The sequence below is a fragment of the Panthera leo genome, chromosome A3 (genome assembly GCF_018350215.1).
Source record: "Panthera leo isolate Ple1 chromosome A3, P.leo_Ple1_pat1.1, whole genome shotgun sequence".
Classification (NCBI taxonomy): Eukaryota; Metazoa; Chordata; class Mammalia; order Carnivora; family Felidae; genus Panthera; species Panthera leo.
The window spans coordinates 131,416,986-131,443,568 of record NC_056681.1 but is presented as its reverse complement, the minus strand read 5'-3'; the positions used below and the strand labels follow the sequence as shown (position 1 = coordinate 131,443,568).

General features: G+C 46.6%; 1 protein-coding gene across 1 annotated transcript; it reads right to left on the bottom strand.

The window, feature by feature from the left end:
* Positions 1-643: 643 nt before the first annotated feature.
* Positions 644-21,847, bottom strand: E2F6 (E2F transcription factor 6). Its single transcript, XM_042933663.1, has 7 exons — positions 21,487-21,847; positions 13,225-13,279; positions 9,195-9,411; positions 7,266-7,421; positions 5,557-5,671; positions 2,479-2,626; positions 644-1,879 (listed from the first exon to the last, which is right to left on the bottom strand). Exons 1-7 carry the CDS (start codon positions 21,592-21,594, stop codon positions 1,830-1,832), a joined length of 849 nt encoding a protein of 282 aa, XP_042789597.1. The 5' UTR covers positions 21,595-21,847; the 3' UTR covers positions 644-1,829.
* Between the last annotated feature and the right edge of the window lie 4,736 nt (positions 21,848-26,583).

The window sequence follows — 26,583 nt, the reverse complement described above, 5'->3', positions numbered from 1 at the left end:
AGGATGCCCGCTTTGGCGGTTGTAAAGATTAGAGACCAAACACCCGAAGACAAAGTGACAAAGAGAGATTCATTTCTAGATCACGCCTCTGGCGGACAAAGGACTTTTGCTTACGTGATCTCAGAATACTTTGTAAAGCACAAGAGTTGTCACATTTCACACGGAAGGAACGAACCGCTGGTTACGAACGGCGGACTTTCGGCAAGGCTTCCCGGGCCACCACCTTCTCCCCGGCCCATCGTTCCTGCTCAGGAGAGGCTTTTTATTCTGCAGCTCCTCTTAAGAAGAGGCGTTCGCGGGTCGCTCCTCTGCTCGGGCTCACCCCCTCGTTAGATGGGCTCGTCCAGTCACACGGTACCCGTCTTCGCACACGACCTGACGTCTGCCGAATCGCACCGCAGAGCTCGGAGGTAACTCGATCCCAGCCCTCGGCATTATTTTTCAGTATTTTGATTTGTGACTCCTCTTGAATTATCTTTTTTTTTTTTTTTACACGGTTTTAATTTCAACTTGCTTCAAATCTCTCTCTGAAAGCGAGAGAAGTTTAAAATAGGACTCTGCATGACGCCGACAAGAATCCTGTACGACAGACGAGTGTTTTCAGACGAATTTTACAACTCACTCACTCACTCAGTGATTTGTTCAAACATTTATTGAGCACTTTTTATGTGCCAGGCATGGTGCAAGGCGCTGGGTATAACAATGATTAAGACAAAGTCCCTCAAGGAGCTCACAGTCTAATGGTAAACTACTGAGTAAACTGAGGCACAGAGTGGTAAATGATTTACCCAATGAGGTAGAAATAGCTAGGTTCTTGGAAATGTGGGACTAGAGCTGGAGAGAGGGCAGGGTACAACCAACTCATCAAAAGTAAACCCCTTTGATTGAAAAGCGAGGCTGCATACAGAAACGTTACAAAATCTGCTTGCAAAAAGGTTAAAATAGTTTCCAATTTTCATCATGATTAAATTCATGTCTTGCAAAGAATTAAGCCATTACCTGATAGTATTTCTATACTTGCCCCTAAAGCCTCAGGGCCCGCATTAACCGGCTCACACACACTAACCCTGGAGGAAGCTTGAAATCAAGAAGTATCAGATTTCCATTTCAGCACTGGGAACCATATGGAAACACTTTAATTAAATCCACGATGTTCAAATGTCTAGCATATTTATGATACTTCTACATGTAGAAGTTTGGAAAAAACTTTCCTCTAACCCCCATTCTGAGGATTCTAATAAGTTATCGATACCACAGAAATTAGAGAATTTGTCTGTTACTTTCCATATATACATTATTTTGGCTGTACAAGGGTGGAAAGTTTTACTTAGACATATTACATAAGTCATCTAAACATTATACAGATATATACAGAGACATCACGGTTAGACGCCTGTGTATACTCATCCAAGAGCTAATTGCAGACATGAACCCGCGTAAGGCAATTTCCTGCGTGATAATGACACATGATCCTTGAAGGGAAGGGCAGAGTCCACAAAGCACGGTCTGCTTCAGGCCCGACCGCCTTTCTCAGGGATACTCTCCGTGACGGAAGAGTATTATTCAGAGTATTATTTCAGTAGGCAGGGTGTCTATTTCACTGACAAAAAGCAGTGAATAATTATAAAAAGAGTTGTTTTCAAATGCAGAAACCGGAATTACCAGTAAACCTAAGTAGTGAACCCCTCAAAGCCACCACTGGCCTTGATGCTGTCTCGGAGAAGCAGAGAACTTCGTGGATGATTTATTGCTCTGAGAATCGAATCCGATGCATGATTCATCCACACGGGATGCTCCCCAAAACTCCATACACGCATCTGCAAATGCTGTCAGTTGCTCACTTCAAGTAATGCTTCACTTTGCTGTGGAGGCTTTTCTTCTGAAAAGTAACAAACACGGAAGAAATTCTCCTGAGTGAGGGTCTGAAAGGCGGACAGGTAAGCGAACACGCACTTCAAGCGCTTAAAAGAACCCTGAAGAGCCCTGGCCAACAGCCACACCGTTCTGTCAATGGCAGAGGCTCCTGTTGTAAGTCTCCCCAGAGTCGAGCGAGGGCGCACGTGCACCCGCCAGCACCTGTCAGGACGGAGACGGCTTCTCTACCCAGAGGCCGCGCCGGGAGGCACCACCACGGGACCGACCAGATTCTAAGTTTTCGAGATCAAAACTGCACAGCATAACTCTGTTTTTGTTAGAAACAGGCTAAACTACCTTGTCGTTTAACAGTCTGAATTACCTTGTAATTCTTTGACTCGTGTTTTCGTGGCTAGAAAGAGTAAAAATATCCGTAAGGCCATAATATGCATTTGTAACAATATACTAAAAATCATATGTATATACATGAATTTAAGATTCTAAGGATTTTTTACATACACATATATATATTTGTATATACAAATATACAAATTTGTTTTGTATGGTTTTGTAAAAAGCCATCAGAATCTTCAATTTTCCTCATCACGCGCTTGGTATACTTACCTTTATCGGGGTGTTCTGGATGTTTGTTTTTAGATGAAGAGGTGCCCGCTCCTTCAGACACTTTATTACCCGAATGATCGTGTTCCACCTCACATAAATAAACATCGATGGGTCCTTTGGTGCTTCTTATGTGTACTGTGATAGAGTCCTGGTAAAATATAAATAAAACACCATAGAGAAAACATGTCAGGATGTCTGTTCACTGATTATATTTTTTCACCCACTAGAACTACAAAAGTTTCAATTCAAGGGATGTTGCTGAAAATTTAACTGCGGTGGTTTTCTTTCTATCGTGTATTTGAGAAAACCACGGACGTGGCCAATTCAAGGGATATTGCTGAAAATTTAAACGCGGGTGGTTTCCTTTCTATCGTATATTTGAGAAAACCACGTACGTGGCTTTAGTCACTTCAGTGTTGGCCAATAAGCCACCGGCCAGCTCACGGAGCTGAAACAACGACTCGATGGGAGTCATGATGTGACTACTTCAACACTCAACAGCCCATTTTTCTCTACTCAAGGACTTGACCCCTTCTAGGAGTCGGTCCCTGAGGGTCCACGATCAGTGTCTGGATAACAGAGAAATCTAAAATACCCTGTAGTCTCAAATAAGAAGGGTGTGTTCAGATTTTTTGACCCCTGAGAGGTACTGAGTTAACTGAAAGGGCCGTTCTTTCGTCCATGTGAAAAAAATGAGATCCTGACAAAACGTACCTTAGTGACTTAAAAAATGTTTAAAAAGTACTGCATATAAAGGACTATTAATTATGATTATTCACATCTTTTGGCTTTGGATTTTTCAATTTACTCAGGATTAGTTAGTTTTTCTGTAAGGTATCAGGAAATAGGGGCTTCTACTGACAGTTATGCTAAATCATCATCTTTGTGTGTGTGCCAGGACCCCGAGATGAACCAATTTATGCCAAAATCTTAAGGAACGGTTCCAGTTATACATGATTCCTTTGCTGTTTTGACTGGAAGAGGGTTCAACTGTGACAGAGTCCGTTCTCTTCCCCTTTCACGCAGGGAGGCCCCGGGCTTGGCACAGACACCGGGGCCCCCTCCTGCCCCACAAACCTCACTGTGATCTCCTAATAGGGCTCGGTGAGATGCGGTCTATCAGAGGGGCTTCTTGGTACCAGACATGTAGGCCAGAGAAAGTACACGTATGCTCAGGCTCTAGATCGCCAGGCCAGGTCTGGTTTGAACGGTATTATTTCACACAACTCAAAAAATATCTCTAAACAAAAGAAACTGTGACGTTGCTCAGAACTGACAGCCAGCCGAGGACTTCCTACTCCACCAAATCAGAGCTGACAAACGTTTTCCGTGAAGGGGCTTGTGGGCCATACGATCCCTGTGTCACAACTACACAACTCTGCCATCACAGACTGAAAGCGGCCAGAGACAATATATCTAAACAAACGGGCAGGTGGCTGTGTCCCAATAAGACTCTGCCTCAAAGCCAGCGAGCCAGATCTGACCTGAAGCCCAACCACCCGGGCACCAGCTCCCCAGCTCTCGCCCTGGATCTCTGCGGGCGGCGGGCTCCCCTGCACGCAGTGTGCTCCTGTCTACTGCTCCCGCTCTTGCCCGACCGCGGAGCAGGGATGCCCAGAGGGCCCACGTTCCTCAGCCTTCAAACTGGACTCTCAGTCTAGGGCGGGATCAAAAAACCCAGCAAAATCTGGCAATTATGGCCTGAGGCAGCTCGTAGTGCGGTGGGGGGGGGAACCAAAACCCTGTCAGTCACTGCCGAATGGACTATCATGTCCCCGGGTAAGGATGTGTTGAAAGATTAGTGGTTATTTAAAAAAAGTTTGAACATCTCTCAAATGACTCCTATTAAACACAAATGTTGCTTAGGAGACTTGGATTATATCCAGATCTAGAAAAAATAATGAGGAGGCGTCACCAAGGAGTCACAATTTGAGTGTGACTAGGTTAAAGGCTGTCCCCTGACTGACTTATAATACACTGTCAAGTAACAACATGGCGCTCACTCGGACAGTGGTTGGTGGGGATGAAAGGACAGATGAGTGGTAAGAACATTCTTCACTGTGAGGGAGGGAAGCCCCTATAGCAACGCAGAGCGGTCACTATGAGCACCGATGGGCCTACAGGCTGTCAGACCTTGATGATCTGTCCCAAGAATGGCCACCTTCCTTGGTCCTGATTCCATCCTTACCAAGCAACCTTCTGATGACAATTATCTTTCAATATAAACTTTCCTGCAAGGGAAAGAGTGTGCTAAGCAGCTGGCGGCTGATAAGCATCTTTTCATTTATACGGCAATATTACATTTCATATTAAATGTGCCACTTAGGGGGCGCCTGGGGGGCTCAGTCAAATGTCCGACTTCGGCTCGGGTCATGATCTCACGGTTCGTGGGTTCGAGCCCCGCGTCGGGCTCTGTGCTGACGGCTCGGAGCCCGGAGCCTGCTTCCCATTCTGCGTCTCCCTCTCTCTCTGCCCCTCCCCTGCTCATGCTCTGTCTTTCTCTCTCAAAAATAAACAGTGAAAAACAATTTTAACAAAATTAAATGTACCACTTAGCGTTCCTGTTTATTCTTTCTTTAGTCTTTCATGAGCTTGGTCAGAGTGAACTTCTAGAGCCTTGACCGACACCCAATCTGGCACTTCAGCAACGGGGCCAATTCTTGGAGATTCCTCTAGCAGGCATTACAATAGGTTATAGCATACTGTGGCACAGTAGGGGCACTACAGCGCATTATGGTATAGGAAGAGCACACGGACAGAACAATGGTCAAGAACACACTCTGGAGACAAACCATCTGGGTTTGAATGCCGGCCCTGTCGCTTACTGTGTGACCATGAGAAAGTTAATCTTTCTGCGCTTCAGATTCCTCCCCTGTCAGAGGATGGTGATCATGACTGCTGCCTTTGTGGCGTTACGCAAAACAAGCTAAAACGTGCAAAGGGCCTCAAGCGATGTCAGATGTGCAACTACCACGCACATGATGCTTGGGAAGATATTACGACTGCAACACAGCAGCCTGAACAGTTGACCTGCCCCCATTCTTTACAAGGTCTTCTTAAACATGCAGGGATACCTACTTCTCTGGGAGCGGGGACATCCAATCTGGTTTCTGCCGGAGCTTTCACTGCGATAACAATCTGTTCGTGGAAGGCTTGGATGCTGTGAATATCTTGATACGTCACGTACGCTAGTGTAAACGTCAGTCAAGGGTCTCTAAGCAGAATGCTACTTACGGAGGAGATAACTGATCTCTGATAATACACGAATATAAGTGTCATGTTAGAATCTCTGTAGTTTTTATGGGATACAAACTCACAATTAAGGAAAGCAATTAGTAGAAAATCATTTCATATATAACTCTTACTACTTCATAAACAATTCTTCAGACTTTACAAAATGTTTTACAATATGTATAGCTCAAAGAATTCCTTTAAAGCCTGCCATCGTGACTACGGTGACAATTTCTGGACAAACTGTCCACATACACGTAACACACACACACACACACAAAAACCTCAGGTGAAGGTATTTAACTGCTCCCTGCCCCCAATTCCCTCTTCGATGCTAGATCTAACTATGAGAATGTTTGGGGAAAAAATACTCAATTTTGATGAGACTCTCCAAAAATGCAAGGTGGAAAAAAATCTGTAAAAAAGAAAAAAAAAAAAAAAAAAGTGGCATCAATCTGGGGAATATGTGTTCCGGGACTACCATGTACTCATGGGATTTCCCACATCCCAAATCATCTTCCATCTCACTGTGTGAATTTTTTTCTTCTTGTTTTACTGGGTTGTTGAAATGTTACCAATTAAGTGACTTACTGCATTTCCCCAACGTTTTTTTTTTTTTTTTGCTTACTTCAAAGACTTTCTGATTAGGTAGAGGAACAGCATTTATTTCCCTTGTGATAACTGTACTGTGAAAATAGGTTTTAACTGATGCAGAGTGTGAGTAAACTCAAAGCATGAAGCAGCTGGGAACCAGTGGCGCCTCACAAAGGTGCAGTGAAAACAGAGCAGTAGGTGGGCCTAGGACACCCACGAGAAGACCGCCACCAAAGACAAGTTGGCCCCGCTGGTCCCACGTAGCTACACTGGGCTCTGTGGACCAGAATGGCAGCTGCCGTTTCATCCACTGCCATTTCAATGGCAATGTCACCGTTTCAGAAATAAACCTCAGTGGGGTGCCTGGATGGCTCAGTCAGACAGAACTCGTCCGACTTCGGCTCAGGTCATGATCTCACAGTTCGGGAGAGCCCCGCGTCGGGCTCTGTGCTGACAGCTCAGAGCCTGGAGCCTCTTTCGGATTCTGTGTCTCCCTCCCTCTGTCCCACCCCCACTTGCGCTCCGTCTCTCAAAAATGAATACATGTTAATTAAAAAAAAAGAAAAAGAAACCTCGGTTAACAAATTAGGGAAAACCTGAATTTCACAAAAGCCAATTTCACAAAAGAGAGTTTGCTATCTTTACAGCATTCTGACTAAAAAACGAAGCAAGAATGTGTCACTATTTTAATTTGATATGCAAACATGAACCTTGGTACACGGTCTCAATGTAGCATTTGACCTGAACAAATGCCACTCGAAAGAGGAAAAGGCAATATTCTGTGTATGTTTGAGGCTATATTCCTAACTCCTTGGTTACTTCCAAATTTCTAAAGGTCTCATTTTGTATCCTGAGTATATGAATTAAATTCCCAGGCTGACTCTACTATTTAAAGTAACCTCTGCCTTGGAAGGGGAATTTTTTTTTTTTTTTTTTTTTTAAAGGACAGAGTTAAAGGATATCTTTCGTTTTCTTTGTCATCTGTTAACTCGAACAACTGCTGGGCACAGTCCTTAATCAGCTCGTCCAAAGCATCTTCCATTGCTGATAAGTCAGAAAGCTCCTCCTGCAGCTTCTTCTGTTGAGGCACCGCCCCAAAATTGCTAAGGTCAGACCCTCTTTAAGAGAAAGGTATTTAAAAAAATAATAATAATGACAAGACAAAAACAAACAAAAAACTCCCTGTGAGTCACCTCCAGGAGATGAAGACACAAGTTAGGTTATTGGAACTTCTCCCGATGTTGACATCAGGCATTTCCCAAAGCGACAGACAAAACTAGCTACTTCGCTTCACTCCTGACCTCCCTGTATTCCAGACAACCATTATTCTTCGTGGAGCTACACTGCTTTCTGTCCCCGTTCTGGTCTCTGACACAGGGATCTGAGGAGACCCAAGGGACCGGCAGAACTCTACGGAGACTGAGTGGCGGGCAAAGCGGACGAAGCACACCGAGCACCGCCCGAGTCAACGAGACCCAGGTTAGGTCCCAGCTCTAGCACTGACAGCACGACTTTTGAGAAGTTGTAACCTTTTAGTCCCCTGATGACAAACAAGGGGTTCTGACTAAAATGACAGCTCCTCTGATAAAATTGAGGATTCTCCCTAATGTGCATCTTCTATCTGGTTTGAGCTGAATATAAGATTGTATGCATTATTCTTAAAAGATGTATTTTCTTTAGTTATTACTGTCTACCTTATCACAGTGGTTATGATCTGACCCGAGCAACGGATACTCATTGTTTTTCTTCTTCATGAAAAATAATGAGGAAAAAGGCTGTTACTACTTTACCTTTTGCTTGCTACTTTTCAAATCTGATTGCAATTAGCGATTCGGAATGCAATCTGATATTAACCCCTAAGGTGTTATTAATGTTATTTAGCAAACACGTTCAGATTAGAGTTCAATCTGCATTTCTGTATTGCTGAAAAAAATAACTTCCTTTATGAACCCCTTTCCTCTATCAGCAAAGTTCATTATTTAAAACCATTTCATGATCTTTGTTGGGACATCTGTCATTGCCTGAAATGAAATGTATTTATGTGCACTTCGAAGCTGGAACTGTTTCTTACTCTTCCAAAATATTTGCCTGTCAGAAGTATTAACAGCTTTCTTCTCATGCACACACACATCCACATCCACGTGTGTATTAACAGCTTTCTTCTTGTGCACGTATGCACGCACACATCCACGTGTGTATTACAGCTTTCTTCTCGTGCACGTATGCACACACACACCCATGTGTGTATCTACGTCTATGCCATAGGCTTTTTCTCCATGGGATCTTCCTCATCAAAAATAAAGTCTTTAGCAATTGCCTTTTAGACATGGTCCACTGATTTTTATTTTTACATTCAGGACAGTGTGGATCCATAGTCTATCAGACTCATAACCACCTGGGGTAATTAAGAAGGAAGATGAGATTCCCACCTTCCCCCAGAACAAATGAATTACAACTCTTGGAGCAGGAAGCCTCTAAGCGTTTATTACATTACATTGTCTTACGATGACCTTAGCGGATTTCTTCCTGATAGCAATAACCAATTGGAAAAAAATTTCCTAAACAATCAGATGTTTAAGACCTTCTTATGATCTTGAAAAGCAAGTCTTAAAACCGATTATTATTCCATTTAACTTTTCCATAACACCAGAATGACATCCTAGATCTATGGCTTTTATTCAGTCCTAAGTAGGAAAAAAAATACTTCTGTACCTTGTGTGACAACAAATGAACAACATTTTTATAGAATCTTTTTCTAGCAAGAAGCCATATCTTACTTTGTTTTGTCCTGTCAAAACACTACAAATACTAGTTTGTTTCAAACCTGGGTATTGTCACTTAAGGAGAAGGAAAAAAAAAAAAAAAGCATGAAAAGTTCAAAACCAACTCACATCCATCGAATATGGTTCTTAGACTTTTTTTCAACCAGATCGATTCCATCTAAGACATTGGTGATGTCATATACTCTTCGTTTCCGCACCCCCAGTTTCGTGGCGACCTTGTTTAAGTCGAGAATCCCCCCAGGAGCCGATCTGACAAGATCCATAAATTTTCGAGTTAAATAAACCAGAGATACATCAAAACGAGGTCTCTTCACTTTTAGAGCTTCTGGGAAACAAAACAAACAAATTTGTAAAATTCTCTATAGCATTTCTTTCTCAGCTCATAAAAAAAAAATAATTTATCTCCTCAGTAAGCATAGACACCCATCGAAATTCTACACACTGAACACATCATAGCTGATTTTTATGAACTAGATTTCTCACACCAGATCAAAATGTATCAGCCTATGCCAAGTAAGCAAATGCTTTAGACTTAACAGAGTATCTGAAATATGGAGCCAGGTCCTCTGGACACGGGAATCTGTAGGGGTCTGCGGCCTCTTCTCAAACATAAAGCGGAGAGTTTGCACTTGTACCTACACCACTCTCAGGAACAGGATTAGAATTTTTTTAAGTTTATTTTGAGAGAGAGAGAGGGCACGAGCAGGGGAGCGGTATGGCGGAGGGATGAGAGAGAGAGAAAATCCCAAGCAGTCTCTGCACTGTGAGCGCAGAGCCCAACACGGGGCTCGAACTCAAACTGTGAGATCGTGAGCCGAGCTGAGATTAAGAGACGGATGCTTAACCGACTGAGCCACCTGGGCGCCCCAAGACGTTCTTTATAAAAGCAAAGGCAGAGGCTTGGCTTTTTCTCTTTTAATACTTAAAATGTTCCTGTACGTGTCAGTGTAACCCTGATGGAAGTTTCTGTAAGAGCTCAAACTGGTCTTCCATTAGAACAATTAAGACATATCTTGAGGAAAAGCAAAAGTCTTCAAACTGATTATTATTCCATTTTTAAATATGCACTAGCCTATGTTAACAGGTAAGCAAATAAAGGGGGGAAAATGTCTTTAATTCCCTCCATCCCTCACCTACCGTGATTTTGGTTTTTCATACATGCCCGGCCCCCTCCACACACAGACATACACCTATCTGTCAATATGTATACGTGACTTTTAAAAACAAAAGAACAGACTATCCTCTAGCATGGTGTTTTAACTCAACATCGTGAACATCGTCGCTTGTCAACAAATGTATTTCAACGTTATTCTGAAGGGCTGCGTGATAGTTCACTTCATGGAGTATTTGCTACGCTTACTCCGATACTGGAAATTCCAACTGTCTCCAACTTTGCTGTTTTGCCCAATACTTCAATAAATCTCCCTGCAGCTAAATTTCTGTCTGCATCTTTGTCTCCTTCCAGTAAGTTCTGCGGTTTGGAACTGATGGGTAAAAGGGTACTTTGAGGCGTGTGAACATGTGCTGTTACACCTGCTAGCCTACCGATTTCACACAGTGCATGAGGGCCTCAGCACTGAGCATTACGTTCCTTTCATCTTTCCCTAATTTGATACTAAAAAACAAGTTCTTGTTTGGTGTGCAGAGTAAATAGTTTCAGGAATCATGGAACTGCCCTTTTGGGGTGGAGAATATGATCTCTCCTTTCTGCTACTTTCACAGCATACAATGACCAGTACGCTTCAGAAGAAATATTCATGCTATCTTCAATCGGAAATTCCCGTGTTCAGAATCTCTACAATGTCACATTCAGTTTAAAGGCTGTTGGTGGTTACTCCAAGAACACAAGTATGTATTTTATAATACACATGTCTTCTCTGTGGAGACCACTTCTACACTTTGGATTAAATGGGATTAGGGAGGAATGAAAATTTCATTTAAATTAGAAGTCATAATTCTACCAAAACCCATTGAAGACTACAAAAGAGAAATTCTAACTTTATTAGGGTTTTTTTTTAATGTTGATTTATTTGTTCTGAGAGGCAGCGAACAAGCACGAGTTGGGGAGAGGTGGGGAGAGGTGGGGAGAGGTGGGGAGAGGTGGGGAGAGGTGGGGAGAGGTGGAGAGAGGGAGAGAGAGAATCCCAAGGAGGCTCCGTGTTCAGTGCAAAGCCCAATACGGGGCTCGATCCCACGACTGTGAGATCGTGACCTGAGCCCAAATCAAGAGTCGGCTGCTTGGCTAACTGAGCCACCCAGGCGCTCGAGAAATTCTAACTTCAGAAAGCATAAATCTAATCACCCTCATTACTAACAAAACATGGTCTTACAAGCTCAGGATAAGTACACTGCCACCATGTTAGTCACTTTAGGGAGAACAGATGTTAACTGAAAACCTAGAATATGATAGTTGCTGAAAGAACATAAACATGACTTAAAAAGGTCTTCAAACTGAAGATGTTCCCTAGTCTATTAAGGAACTCGATCACAACGCCCTGAGGTCCGTACTAAGAGAGGTGTCCAAGCTGCCTGAGAAGACGAGACGAAACCAAACCGGCACGGGAAGGAAGGAAGCCCTCACGAAGGGGGTGTGTGGGCGGAGGACACGAACGTGAAGAGGAGGGTGTCTCCCCTCTTGACAGAGGGCAAGGGGCTTAATGAGACAGAGGAAACAGCACGTCGGAAGACAGAGCTGTGTCTGAGGACAGGTGTATGTAGGGAACCCCCAGCAGGCAGAGCTTCAGCGATGGGTGAGGGCGGCAGCTGGAGGCCCAGGCCGCCCGTGGGGCAAGAGACAACGTGCAAGGGCCCCGTCTTTCCACCTGGCCGCTCTCCACGGCCTCGCTCCTCTTAAGGATCTGAGGTGGCTTATAAATTTAACACAAATAAGTAAAATGAAATACATGAGGAGTCGGAGTTTTCTCTGTATGTAACAGAACATCGTGGAAGAATTCCAGTTGAGGGAGGTCCCGATCCCATTTCTGTGTTAGGAAAATCACACCGGCAGCAGCGTGGAAGAGCCTATGGGCAGACAACCTACTCAGGAGGCTATCCCACCACATCAGGCAGGGAGAGACGGAGAGTCTACACTAGAAGCAGGGGTCTAGCCCCGTGCTTACAACTAGAGGCGAAGTCAGAGAGGTGGGGAATTGAATCCCAACTGAGCAAGTCCTTTGACCTCTCTGGGCCTCAGTTTACTCAACTATAAAAAATGTAAAACAATCCACGCTTACGCTTTAAAGGGTTGTAGTGATAATCCATGCAAAGAGCTTAACACAGCTCGTACCGTACGAGCTCGACATGTGTTAGATGTCACCGTGAGGTGGTGCTGTGGGCCGGACGGAGGACACGCTTCACAGGTAAAACGGACCAACTACAGGTGAGATTGTGGCAGGGGCCGAGGAGAAATTAGGGCTGATATTAAGATTTATCTGGGATCTATGCACTGTCCATCCATCGCGGTTAGGACCAAAATTAAGAGAGAATCAGGGGTGGGGCGTTCTACGGTTATAATTTCCAGAAGGATAGGGAACTAGAGCAATGGGCACTTCGCCTCCTTTAACTGACTCTGCGCCCTGGTCCGTGGCAGAGGTGGGAGACAGCAAAGGGAGTCCCAGGAATCTGGAGGGCAAAAGACTGGTTCTCCTGACTGTGGTCAATGGCCTTCAATTCTGCTGACAGCAACACGTAATCGCTCTCACAGAACTTCGAGAAAACACCCTTAAACATAGACCATTCAGTCATTCAGAGCATATGTATGCAGGGGAGGCACAGAGAGAGACAAGAGACAGAGAATCCCAAGCAGGATCCACACTGTCAGCACAGAGCCCGATGCTGGGTTCGATCTTATGAACTGTGAGATCATGACCTGAGCTGAAATCAAGAGTTGGACGCTCAACCCACTGAGCCACCCAGGCACCCCGGACCATTCCATTTTTAAAATGCATTTCCCTAAGCAGCAAAGAATAAACTCACATTTGTTTACACTACTCAGCCCACAACCTCACAAGTGTTTGCTGAAAATCATGTACAAATACATTTTCAGTTTTGAATCAACTTATGTACATTTAAAATAAATCATTTAAACCATATGAAGTTCAAACTACAAAACCTAAAACCTATTTAGGAATCAACTTACTTCTCATGGACACATACTGTACATTATCTTCTAAGTTAATCCTTATTTTTGATGGCTGGAAAAAGGAAAACACAGAAATGTAAATTAGTAATTTAAAAACAATGATGCGAATGAAAAAAATGCAAATGAACAGCATTTACTGGAAAATATACAGGTTTTTATTCTCCCTGGGGTGATGACTTGGATGCGAGAAAAGCACTCTTCCTTCTAAGCTGTCACCACCCTAACTGTACTCGTGACTGGCAGGGTTCATGGAGTTAAGCTTCTGACGCTGCACGGGCTTCGGTAAGGATGGACATTAAGTAGTTACAGAATGGGTGGAGGAGAAATACGAATGAGAAATTATTACTGAATAGGCATTACTCTAGCATCTGTATCAGGTACTGAGAATAAAAAGGAATACAAAGATGATTAGGACACTGTCTCTGATGCTGGAAAGCTCAGCAGAGGTGCAGAATAGGTCTAAACCAGGCAATGCTCACCCCTTGCTATCTAAGTATAAGCGGCTGTAAAAAATTTGCTCACAAGCTTTCACAGGTGGCCATGCATTTCCACTATAATTAATGTAAAAACAGCAGCATTTATTTCCTTAATTAAAAATTATTTATTCTTTTTCTTTTTTTTTAGTTTATTTATTTTGAGAGAGAGTGAGCACGCACGCATGGGAGGGGCAAAGAGAGAGGGAGGGAGACAGAATCCCAAGCAGGCTCCATGCCTAGCTTGGAGCCCGACTTGGGGGCTCAATCCCATGGCCCTGGGATCATGACCCGAGCCAAAATTAAGAGTTGAACGCTCAACCAAATGAGTCACCCAGGCGCCCCCAGCAGCGTTTCTAATAATGGAAAACAACGTATGCCACATAACTAGAAACCTTGGTGTTAGACTAATTAAAAAAACCGCTTCTTTTAAATTCTTCAAACAACCAGGAAATGAGTACTAGTTCTGCTACCAATGACTATCATCTTATCAGGTGTCTAGAAAAAGTTTACGTAAACTGCTAGTAAAACATTTGCCACGCGCTTAGAAACTGTTTTTGCAAAAAAATAAAACATTTAGATAAAGCCATGTAAACAAAAACCTGTATTAGCCTCATGCTTACAACAAACTACAATGACGAGAGGAGCCTCCAGACAGGCCGTGATCAGGTTCGGCTCTTGTCAAGTGAAAAAACTCGCCCCCAAACTGGCTGTAGCAAAACTGGCACAAGAGAAGAATCAACAGGAATACTGTGGATGCACCCGGAGAGGGATATCAGAGAAGCATTCACAAGGAAGGGGATCCCCAGCTGGGCCTTGAAGGACAAGCCAGATTCTGCCTGAACCTGTGGGAGCTTCCCGAAGGAGGGAAAAGATAGGATTGATTCCTAGTGCAAGAAATGAAATGAACCCAAAGTACGAAAATACAAATCGCATGGCACCTTTTGCACACCGACCCGTGTGGCTGGTGCAAGACTGACTTGACACGGAAGTCGGAAGGGCAGGCGGAACCACCCTCGACACAGACACGGAAGTCACGCTAAGGAGTGTGCGCTAAGGAGTCACGGCAGTGAGGACGCCCGGCAGATTTCTGAATGAGAACGTGACATACCCCAGCTCACGGTGTAGGGATGGAAGCACGGTGGCAACACAGCAAAAAGACTGGGGGGTGAGGAAGCCTAAAGGCAAGGTGGACGGACGGCTCAGAAGCTCTTTGTCTGCCTCAGCATTAAGGACCAATCTTTGCCACGACGATCTCCCTGCCATTTAGGACAAGATTATAGCATCTACCAGCAAGTGAACCTCGTATGGACTAACTCTACTGACAGAGAATTCTGCTAGAAGATGAACTCAGCTGTTAGGATTTCAGGGAAAACGCAGACCTGCTGGGCTGTGCAAAACCAGAGTTGGGAAGGCCCGTCTCGGGGGCGGGCCTGGGCCTGACGAGCCCCGCTAAACAACAGCAGTGATTTGCAAACACGGTGCCCACCGCTGAAACGCTGACGGGCAGTCCTAGTAAAGGACACAGATGAATGTGACCCACAGTCATTGCTATTTTTACATTTAACCCTTCTGCTAAAAGTGTACGTGGCAAGATTCTTAAACGACAAATAACCCGTCTTCATCACACTGCTTTGCAACATATAAACAAATACCCTAAACTCTTCTACATTCCTAAGAGAGTACGCAGGAAACACAGAAAGGGTTGACGCCACTGCGCTCGCGGGTGCCGTGCCACAAATAGACTGCTGCTCTTAATTGAGAGTAGCAAGGCCAAGGCCTACGTACGAGTACTTGACGGCATCCTAATTGGCTCTCTCGGTATCTGCTTGCCACAGGTTTCAGAAGGGCCTCTTCTCTGCTCCCTTCTCTCTCGTCCTCTTGTCGAGACGGCTGCCGTTCCCAGGCTGGCACAGGGATAATGCCTCAATCGGGCACAGCAGCGGGAGCAAGGACAGCTTTCCTCACCACACGTGCAGCGGCACCACCTGGTCTACGCCGAGACCTGCAGGAGAGCAGACTCCAACGGCAGCCATTGTTTCTTCCTTTTGACTATGAAAACACGATCTCTTTACCTTGGAGGAATCACAACAGTATCATAGCCCCTTGGGGGAGACATCCTAGACGTGTAGACCCGACAGGTGTACAATTTCGGAGACTTCCAAAGCGTCCACAGTGACGACACGTTCATCTCCTTCACATTCAAAATAGTTCTTGGCTTAAGACTGGCTTCAGGACTACCAGTCACATGACTTCGTAGACACTGAGAGATGCCAGTCTTTATCCGAAACGCAGCGTGTTGATGGAATTTTATTGTCCATTTTCCAAGCTGCCGTGAAGATTAAAGGAAATCCCGTAAACTGTGAAATCCTCGGCGAGCCTAAGACACTATCACCCTTCTGCGTTTTGAAGCGGAACAGTGCCTGGCACATGTGAGCACTTGGCAAATGTTTGCTAACATCTGAAGTTGAAAGGGTACCTCGTCACAGAGGACTTCAACTGGTAAGTAACTCAGAGCCCTGAGACATGAGTATGTAAGACACGGGGACACAGGGTGAAGACACGCTCTTCCGCACCCCATTAATACGGATCCCCGAGAGATGCTGGGGTGCCCTTTGCTGTTTCCTAATACAACATGTGTCACCTGGCTACCCCAGCAGCTACTCCAGCTTTGGTCAACGGTTTTCAGTAAGGAGGCCAGGAGCTTTTCTGGGAGTAGAAGGGACTTGATAGGACTCCTTTTGAAGTGGCTTTAAAATCAGCATGAACGTTTCCTCACAGAAAGTTAGTGAGCTATTTAAAAAAAAAAAAAAAAAAAAAGGAACTGAAATGCCACCCCTGCACTTGACCCCGCGTTATTGGAGTCCCTCGGTGCAGAGCAGTGCGCCTCGGCCCCGGGTGGAGACCGGCGACGCTCTACTCTCTTGTGCGGACCCGGGAACAGAAACAGGGCTGGAGTGGAGGGGGCTCCCCCTCAAGGTCAGGAACAACGGAGCCCCTCTCAACAGGGGACTGTCCAAGCTCCTCTCAGGGACACCCGTTTTCTTTTTCTGTTGAAATAATCTCAGCCTTCGTACAAGATGCAGAAGAATTGCTACATCCCCTTCATCCAAATCCCCCAGGTGTTCACGTTTTACTACATTCGCTTCACCGCTTTTTCCTCTGTGGACACACGACATTTTTCCTTGAATCAACCGGGACCAAAGTGCAGACCCTCAGACAACCCCGTGTGTATCTCAAGGATATTCTCTTACACGGCCACCATACAGTCACCGAAGTCTGTTCAAACTGAACAGTTTTGAAAGAAACTGTCGGCAGAACCTTGGGCGCCGCGGTGAAGGTTCCAAAGGAGGCGAGGACTGCGCCGTCAGACGCCGGGAGGGAGACCTTGGTTGTTACGCGAAGACGGGACGCTCACCGTCCACCGCACTTCCGCGGGAAGCAGATGCTAACGGATGCGGGTAATCTGAGATTTCCCTACAACGGAGGCAAATCTGGCACCTGTCTCTCCCTGCAGCGCACAGAATGAGAGAGAGAGAAATCGAGGAAAGGACTGTTAAACGAAAAGGAGCCAGGACTTAAAGCCTTTAAAAATTCTCAGCTTCTCCAGAAGCTCAGAGTAAGAAATGACTTCTGAGAAAGACCAAATCAAAGGCATAAAGAAGAAGGTGAGGGTGTGACTGCACAGCTTGGGGGTAAGACGCCCAGTAGATCAAAGCGGGCGCCTCACAGCACTGCACAGTCACATAAAAGGCCTTGACGGAGATGAAGGACGAGCCCCACACATCCTCCAGATCGAAGCCGGGGCCTCTCGGAAGGCCCGGGGCACCGTCCATCAGCCATTCGAGCAGGAGCTCGAGCTAGAGGAGGGTTTATCCTGAAGAAAGGTGGGACTTGTGTCCGCTGGGTGAGCCACAACAGGATTCACAGGAGGTCCACGCCGTGTCTGAGAGAACCGTATCAGCGAAAACACCGTCAGCTTGGACTAAAAGGGACACAGAATGTTTAAATCGAAAAGAGGTGACTCAACACCCCAAATTCTACTGCCAGGAAGCAGGCCGAAAAAGTCACTCTGTTACAAATAGGCATTTCCTTTCATGAGGAAGAAAGGAAGACACACACAGTGGAACCAACAGCCCAGAGAGTCGAGCTGGGAGCAGAGAGAATTGCTCCCAGGCCCTGGAACCTAACCAAGAAATTCCTAACGTTTCCCAAGCTGACTTTCAGAATTGCTCCGGACCAGTTACCTTCCCCTGTGACTCCCGTCTCCTCCCCTGGGAACAGGAAGGTCTGCGGCAGCTACCCGGTCTGTCCCAGCAGTGTGGGCTGGGTGTGGAGGGAGGAGGGTCGGACGACGGTCTTTTTAGTTTCCCTGGCCTGGAGACCCGGAGAAGCAGGACTGAGCTGGGTTTCAGGAACTGGATTCTTCTTTTATTCTGTGAGCAGAAAACCTGTTCTTGTAAGGCTCAGAGTGTCCCAGATTAGGCCAGCGGGAGCCTTTGCAAAGTGGTTCCTGTGCAGGGCACTTACTCTGGACCTTTCCAGCGTCCTTACGGTGGCAGTCCTCCCATCCCTGCGGGACGAAGCTGCCCAGGCCACAGCACAGACCGCGGCTTCCGGTTCTGCCCCACCGTGGGCTGAACCACGTCTCCGTTCCTCTAAGGAAGTCTCTCTGAGAGCTCACTCTCGGGTAATCTCCCTGAGGGATGACTGGGGACAGCTCAGTGGTAGTCACATCCCAAGAACTTTCCCTTTCAATCCTCACACAGTTTCTGTGCCCCATTTGTTGACTGAATACCCAGGCTGGGAAGCGAATGGAGAAGGCAGAGGCCGCCAAACTTGAAAGATCAGCGCGACAGATCTGGGTGCACACAGCTCTCTAGGAAGCGGGAGCTCCTGACAGGCAAGTCAGAACATCCGAGGCTGTTTTACCAGTACTTCAAGTCCCACATCTGAAGACTACGCAGGAAATTATAATTTGAGATCGCAAAGGACAAAGAAAAGAGAAAAGGTCATTTTAGGGACTAAAATCTTAAGCATTCCCTCTAAATTGGTTAAGAATTTCTCTATACAGATGCCTCTTTGTACCGATTGCCTATTTGGGGGAGCCCTACTCCTTTAAGAGCTCTTGGGAAACAGACCATTAAACAAGGGGTTTGCATTCACCTCACTCATTCGATTTTCCCTTACTTTTCAATGTGCAGACTAAGTTCCACCTCCAACCAACCCTACCTTCTCCCTTCTCTAAATTCCAACAGTTTTTCAAGCCATTTACCTGAGGAACATCACTCAGATACATAATAACTAATTTTTGCACAGCTATATAGTTTGTTAAATACTTCCAGTCACTAGGCAGTTAAAAAACAATGAGGTAGTTGTTTACAATCAGAAAAATAAACACACATTCAAACATTTAAGTACCTACTTCATCCATCCAAGAACTATTTACCAAATCCTTTTGTGAGAGGCACCACACCGCTGTGTATGAAATGGACAGAGTCACTGAACTCAGGGACCTAAGAGCCATACTTTGCAAAGACAGGGTAGGCACAGGGTGCTTTAGGAGCACAAAAGGAGTGCCTAACCTAGTCTTGAGACATCAGGAAAGGCTTCAGACGAGGGACCTCTACATCTAGACCTGAAAACCAGGGCAGGTAACAAGAAAAAGTAAGTTTTGGAAGGGGGAGTATGTACATGTGGGAATCCAAAAGAATATGGAAATTTGGAAATCTAGTAACTACAAGAAGTTCAAAGAAGATAACACCAGGAACTTTATTATATTAAGAAGTTTCTACTCTATTCTGAGAGCACTAGGGAACCATGATTGATTAGGCCAAACAACATGATCAGAAGCATGCTTTAAAGACCATTATAGACGGTTACCGTGTGGATAACATATAGAAAAGTCTGGGGGGCTAGACCAGAAGCAGGAAAACATTGCAACAATCTTAAAGATAGATGGGTACAGGCGGCAACTATTGCTGATTCGTTTCATTAGATCGGGAGGGGAGAGGGGGTCAGTTTGGAAAAGGGAAAAGGCAAGGATGATGCCTAAAAGATGCTAGTTTGGACAATATGGTGGGTGTGGCACCATTTATGAAGATGCGACACAGCAACGTTGTTGCCTGCTTAGGCCAAGATGATCATGAATTCAACGCTGGATAGGAGTTTGAAATCTAAGTAGAGCCGTCGAGTAGACAGTTGGAAAACTCTGAGCTGAATTGATAGATTTGGGAGTCATTAGGATGCGGCAACCGAAACTACCAAAGTAGATAAGAATATCTAAGACTTCAAGGGATGTGTGTATCTTCTGCTATTAAATACGAAATTAAGTGGTCTTTCGATGGGGAGAGTTGTATCAAATTCTCAAAGGGGAAGACCCGCCAATAGAGATGGTAATAAAGAATGGACCAGAAATCCTAGGAGGGGTGAATGACGTCCCACACGAAGAATGAATGCGTAGGGAGGGTAGAAGAAAACCCCAAATAACACGGGCATGTAAGGAACGTGGAGAAGAAGAGGAGTTTGCAGGGGAGCACAGGAGAGACCAGATGACTACATCTGGAGCACCGCGAGCAGGTTGCATCAAAGAAGCGACTCAAAGAGAGTTTCCAACAAAAGCAAGACATCCGTTGGTCGTGTCAAAACTACAGAGATAAGGAGTCAGACATCTGCTGGAACTGACAAGGTTGTTGGCAACCTTGGTTAGAACAGTCTTAGAGCTGTGCTCAGGGCAGAGCACCCCCTCCCCGGTGGTAATAACAGTGAGCAGTGGACACAGGGAATCCAAACAGTTTTTTGGAAAAGTTTGGAGGGAAGATACAGTAGGTGAAAGGGCAACTACAATGAAAGGAAGTCTCTTTTGAGATGGGGAAATATTTAGGACGCAGTTTAAGTACGTAGTCAAGAATTCATCATCACGGGTCGGACATGGTGAGGTTAAATCCAGGCTTTCCCAGGCACGATCTAATCACTGGCAAGTCGCTTAACATCTCCAAGTCTATTTTGACAAACGGAGAACAAGAATAGTAATGTCTCGGGACTGCTGTGAAGAATTAAATGAGACTATGCTCACAAACTATTTTTGAGGACTGAGTCACCATGGGGATTGGGCTTAATATTAACTTCAGCAAACATTTAGCCATTACGGGAAGAAACAAGCAGAGAAGTTGAAAACACGGGGAGAAACAGAAAATGATGAATTCATCAACGCCTCTGAGAACCAAGGATAATATACTGCTTGTAGCCTAGAGCAAGAATAGAGGAAATTAACCTTACGCAGGGACGGAGCACAAGCTTCCTTAATTTGCTGAATGGGCAGCTGCGGGGTGGGAAACGTAGTGTGCACAAGGTTTTAAATGGCCGCAGTTAAGAGACTGGGAGAGGAGAAGGAAGAAAAAAAACCAAACACGTTGCAGAAATATAGCAAGGATCCAGTACTGGTAGAAAAACAGGGCTTTACAAGGCGATGCTGGGCAATATTCTCCAACAGCGCTGCGCAGCCCCGAGGTAACAGCCTGTAAGACTGACGACACGTTTGGGAGCAAGTGTTGAATGGGAAGGCGAGAGAGTTCACGTGAATGACCGACCAGCCTGCGGGAGAGCCGGGGAGACCGACGAGCAGCCAGGAACCCGGCCCAGAGGGAACTCACGACCCAGACGACTGTGGGTCCGGCTTCCCCGCGAAACGAGAGCAGGCGGCCGGGCCTGGGACCCGCCCCCGCCCCACCCCGCGCCGCGCCAGGGCCCCCGGCGCTCCGGGCACGAGCCACCCCCGGGGGCTTACCAGCAGGCCCTCCACGTTGATGGGGTCGCGGCACCGGCGGCGCACCGTCTCCTCCGCCGGGTCCACCAGCAGGCTGGGCAGTTTCCGCGCCGGCCGCTGCTGACTCATGCTGCCCAGCCGGCCGCCCCTCGCCTCGCACCCCGCGAGCTCTCCCGCCTTCTCCCGCTCCGGCCGGGCGCCGCCCCCAACGCGCCGGTTCCCGGAGGCCGAGCACGAACCGGGCCTGCAGCTTGCTCGGAGGCGCCGCTGCCTACGCCGGCCCGCGAACGAACGCGCCACTGCCCCACGACCTGGGGAGCTACGGAGCAGGCCGGAGGAGAGCAGGGCGACCCACGGTTCTCAGGACTCCAGGCCCGCCATCTTCCCGCATGCGCAGTGCGCCGCCCCCAGTGCGCATGCCTGCCGCGGCCGGAGCGCTCCCAGGCCCTAACCCTCTCCCGCGGCCGGAGCTCGGGAAAGCCCGGACGCGAAATCCACGGAGAGGATGGCAAGGGGGAGGAAGAGGTGGAGCGGGAATTTCAGAAGAAGGGAACGGGGCCAGAGAAGAGAGGCCGCGGGTGTGTGTGTTTGGGGGCGGGGGGAAACGCAGTTGTGGACACATTGTTGAAGCTTCTGAGCGCACGGATGTTCATTTAATCTTGAGCTTCCTCTGCACACCCCGGGCACTTGCCCCGTGTTGATGCTTAGTAAATGGTAACCAGACCGTGGTACAATTGTCTACTTACGAGCGTCTTTCTTTTTCTTTCTTTCTTTCTTTCTTTCTTTCTTTCTTTCTTTCTTTCTTTCTTCTTTCTTTCTTCTTTCTTTTTCTTTCTTTCTTTCTCTTTCTTTCTTTCTTCTCTCTTTCTTTCTTTTCTTTTTTATTGTTTCCTTTCTTTCATCTGATGAATAAATAAATGATTATCTGTCGTGTCAGACATCGTGGTGGGCACAGGAGATATCCATCGGAGTTTGGCACAGACTCAATCTCGTCTTCCGATGGAGGAACCAGATAAACAGAACATTTAAAACATTTAAAGTGTAAAGCTGGAGTCAGAAAACGTGTTTTCGAATACCGGCTTCTCTCCTTATTCAGTTTACAAGATCCTAAAAGGTGCCTCAGTTTCCTCATTTGTTAAACGGGAATAATGACAGTAAGTTTGTTGTGAAATGAATTAACTTACTTAGAACAAGGACAAACACATATTTGGGATGAAAAGGTAAGGCAATGTGGTTCAGCACAGGGTAGAGGGCAGCCCCTGAGCCTCATGGTAGTTAGACCCCTGGGGGTTTCTACCCAGCCTGAGGGGGGGGGGGCAAGGCAGGCTTCCAGAGGAAGTTGGCTCCCCACTAGATTATAAACTCCTCCAGGCAGAGGCGTTCTATAATCTTTGTATGACCAGCATCTAGCACAATGTGTGGCAAATAAATAGTAAGAGCTCAGTAAATGTTTGCTAAATGAATGGCTTGAAATAAAGAATAACATAAGGGCTAAGTGTCTAAAAGATTGGATTTTGTTGCAGAATGGAGAATTTCCCAGAGTGGTTAAAACATGCCTTTATACCCACCAGAGTCCCTGAGAAGGCAAGTCCTGGAGACCAGAAATAAATGTTTTTCATAAAAAGACATAAGCCAGCATTTGCTATATGTTCGGCGTTCTGCTAAATGTTCTGCATGCATTTTCGCATGTAAAGCTTATATCAAAACGGAAAGTTGTTTTCCCGCTCAATGTATAGATTAGGAAAATGAAGACTAGCGAGATTGCAAACGTCACCCAGGGTCCCGGGGAAGGCGGCGGTTCGAGGCAGGATTTGACTCCATAGCTGATTAGTTCATTTGGTATGCCGATCCTTGAGAAGATAATTGGAGACCGCCTAGATTGTGTCCAGCTAGAGATGCTGTTGGGTGAGTAAAGGTGGAGTGTGGGTCAGGATGGGGGTGGCAGGGACTCCGGGCTGAAGACAGCACGAGAACGGTTGTGGAGAGCCAGGCAACGACACTTGGCTTCGGCGCGAGACTTAATCATTCACACGTTGTTGGAGCAAGAGCCTGGCACAGAGGAGGTGCTGCAGGGGAGTCCAGTCTGCCAGGGACCTGACTTCGTGCTGCAGCTGTCCCCAGCCTGGGGAGACACATCACTAGAACACAGAAGTACCATTGGAATGTGCATCACATGCTATGGGAGCACAGAGGAGGAAGAAAAAAGGAACCGGAATTTCGTGGAAATTACAGGTGTTGTTTTTTTTTTTTTTACACATCTCCCTGTGAGGTAGATATTTCTAGGCTACGTTGCAGATTAGATACAGAGGCTCAGAGAGGGGGCCCTGTGGGGACTCGCAGGACTTCAGTCACCATGTCCTTCCCTTTATCAACCATGCCCCACAATGGTGCCCAGACACACGTGGCTATTGAGCCCTTCGAACGTGGCTAGTATGTCTGAGGAACTGAATTTTAATTTAATGTTTAATTTAATTACACAATTAATTTAAATAGCCACGTATCTGGTGGCTACCATATTGGATAGCACAGGTGAAGAAATGAAAATACGCAGGTATCGTCTAGTCCACTGCTCTTCTAAGTGTGGTCTGTGGACCGCAACATCGCCATCACATGGGAGCTTGTTAGGAATGCAAAGTTTTTGGCCCTACCCCAGACCTACAGAATCAGAAACTCTGAGGATTTGGGCATACTCTGCGAGGCACTGGTCTAGCCCAAACCCTTATTTTTCGGATGAAGCAACTGATCCCCAGCCCCTTTTCAAGTGCGTGATACCCCAGCTAAATTGAAGCCAATTTAATCGTTCTAATGCAGGCTTTTGGGAATGAGGATCAAATCCAAAGGTTGCCATTGTAATCCAATTATTTGCCAGATGTTACAACTTTCTGCATATACCTGTCACGCCAGCATAGGCATTTTTAGATCTTAAACAGAAAGAGTCAAATCGGAGGGAAGGAGAATGGACGAGAGGTTGTCACCGTCACTGAAAGGGCGGCTGGTGATGGCCCCAAAGGTGCCGGCAATAGTCAAATGGAGGGAAGGATAGATTCGAGAGGTAGAAGGGACAGAGAGCTTGGGGGTTGATCGGGTTTAAGGGAAGGCTTGGGCTGAAGGAGGTGATCTGGGTACTTGAAGTCTGGGAATAGACAAGATTTATTCAGGGAGCAGGAAGGTGGGGCAGAGCCAGAGGGTGGAACCAGAGAACAGCCAGGGGTGAAAGCACTGGAAAATACTATCACAACTGTTTTTTTTTTTTTTTAATGTTTATTCTTTTGAGAGAGAGAGAAAGAAAGAGTGTGCGGCAGAGGGGCAGGGAGAGAGAGGGGGACAGAGGATTTGAAGCAGAGTCTGCCCTGACAGCAGAGAGCCTGACGCGGGGCTTGAAATCATGACTGGGGAGATCCTGACCTGAGCCAAAGTCAGAAGCTTAACCAACTGAGTCACCCAGGTGTCCCACTATCACAACTGTTTAAGCACGTGTTGCTTTTGTTTTTAAATTAAACAACAACACTAATTAAGAGAGTAGCCAGGGAGATGGAAGATGAATCTGGGCTATGAGTGCTTTAGAGATTAAAAGAAGGGATAGGGTTTTTTCCCTCCCTTCCCCTTTCCTTCCTCCCTTCCTTCCTTCCTTCCTTCCTTCCTTCCTCTCTCCCTCCCTTCCCTCCTTCCTTCCTCCCTCCCTCCCTCCCTCCCCTCCTTCCTCCCCTCCTTCCTTCCTTCCCTCCTTCCTTCCTCCCTCCCTCCCTCCCTCCCTCCCTCCCTCCCTTCCCTCCTTCCTTCCTTCTTTCTTTCTTCCCTTCCTTCCTTTCCTTTCTCTCTCTCTTTTTTTTTTTTTTAAGGTGGAAGAGACCCAAGTTTCTCAATGTTGATAACAACGAAGGGAAGTTGATAGGAGGAAGGGAAGTACTGAAAACCCAACGGAGGAGACAAGTCTGAGGGCGCTCCTGGGGGTGCGATACAGAAGGAAGGAGGGAAGCAGAGGCCAGAGGAGGGACCCCACTCTCGCAGGGACAGGAGGACAGTGTCAGGACAGAGGCAGGCAAGCCTGGAAGGTAGTTTTGGCAGAAAGTGGAGGGAGTCCATGGTCTGCGAAGCCTAGGTCACCTGCTGGGGCTAAGGGAAGACGGCAGAATTGCAGATTTTAGAGACAGTGCATGTGCTCAGCCATATGCTATAGACGGATGGGGTGGGTGAGGCACCCTGGAGGACAGTGACTTGGGAAACAAGGTGAGGTTGTGGATGACACTGTAGACCTCTGCTCTGGTCCACGGCTGGCTTGCAGTTTCTCTGAGTGCATCCCCTCCTATGACAGGTGGAGGAAGAAGGGGCCTGTGTACAGGATGGCAGAGGAGAAATGATGCCAGCAAGGACTGTTCCCCGTTAGTTTTCTGTGTGTCATATGGTCTGAGTCAGAGCAGGAAGCGGTCCTGGCGATCACGTAGCAAAACCCTCTCCTTTCACAGGAGAGCGAACAGAACTGAGAGGTTGAGTGACTTGCCTAAGATCAAAAAGGTGCAGAACTGCAACTCCAATGCTGGCCTTTTCCTCTCCAGATCAGCACCCTCTTCGGAAGGTGAGATGAGGGGAGCCTGGGTGGCTCAGTCGGTTAAGCGTGTGGCTTTGGCTCAGGTCAGGATGAGATTGGTGAGTTCGAGCCCCCCATCGGGTTCACAGCTGTCAGCACAGACTGTTTCAGATCCCCTGTCCCCGTCTCTCTCTGCCCCTCCCCTGTGTGTGCACGCACTCTCTCTTGAAAATAAATAAACATTAAAAAAAAAAAAAAAAAAAGGAGGTGAGATGATGTGCCAGAAAACACACTTGGCAGGAGAGGAGCACCGATGAGATGGACAGATGGACAGACGCCGGAAGAGGAGAAGGTGGCCTGGAGGAAGGGGCAGGCAGCCCCAGGCCCATGTGGGTCCCACAACAACCTTGACTAGCCCTCACTGGCAGGTGACTTCACTTCTAGGACCGTCAGTCTGTGCGTTGGTAAGCTGGGGGCGAGCGTCCCTGCAATTCGGTTGCATGAGGGGTAAGGGACAGCAAGCCTCGACGCACGACCTTCAGCACCTGCACGAACTTCCCTTTTCCGCAGGGTATCTTCCAATCCAGCCTCCA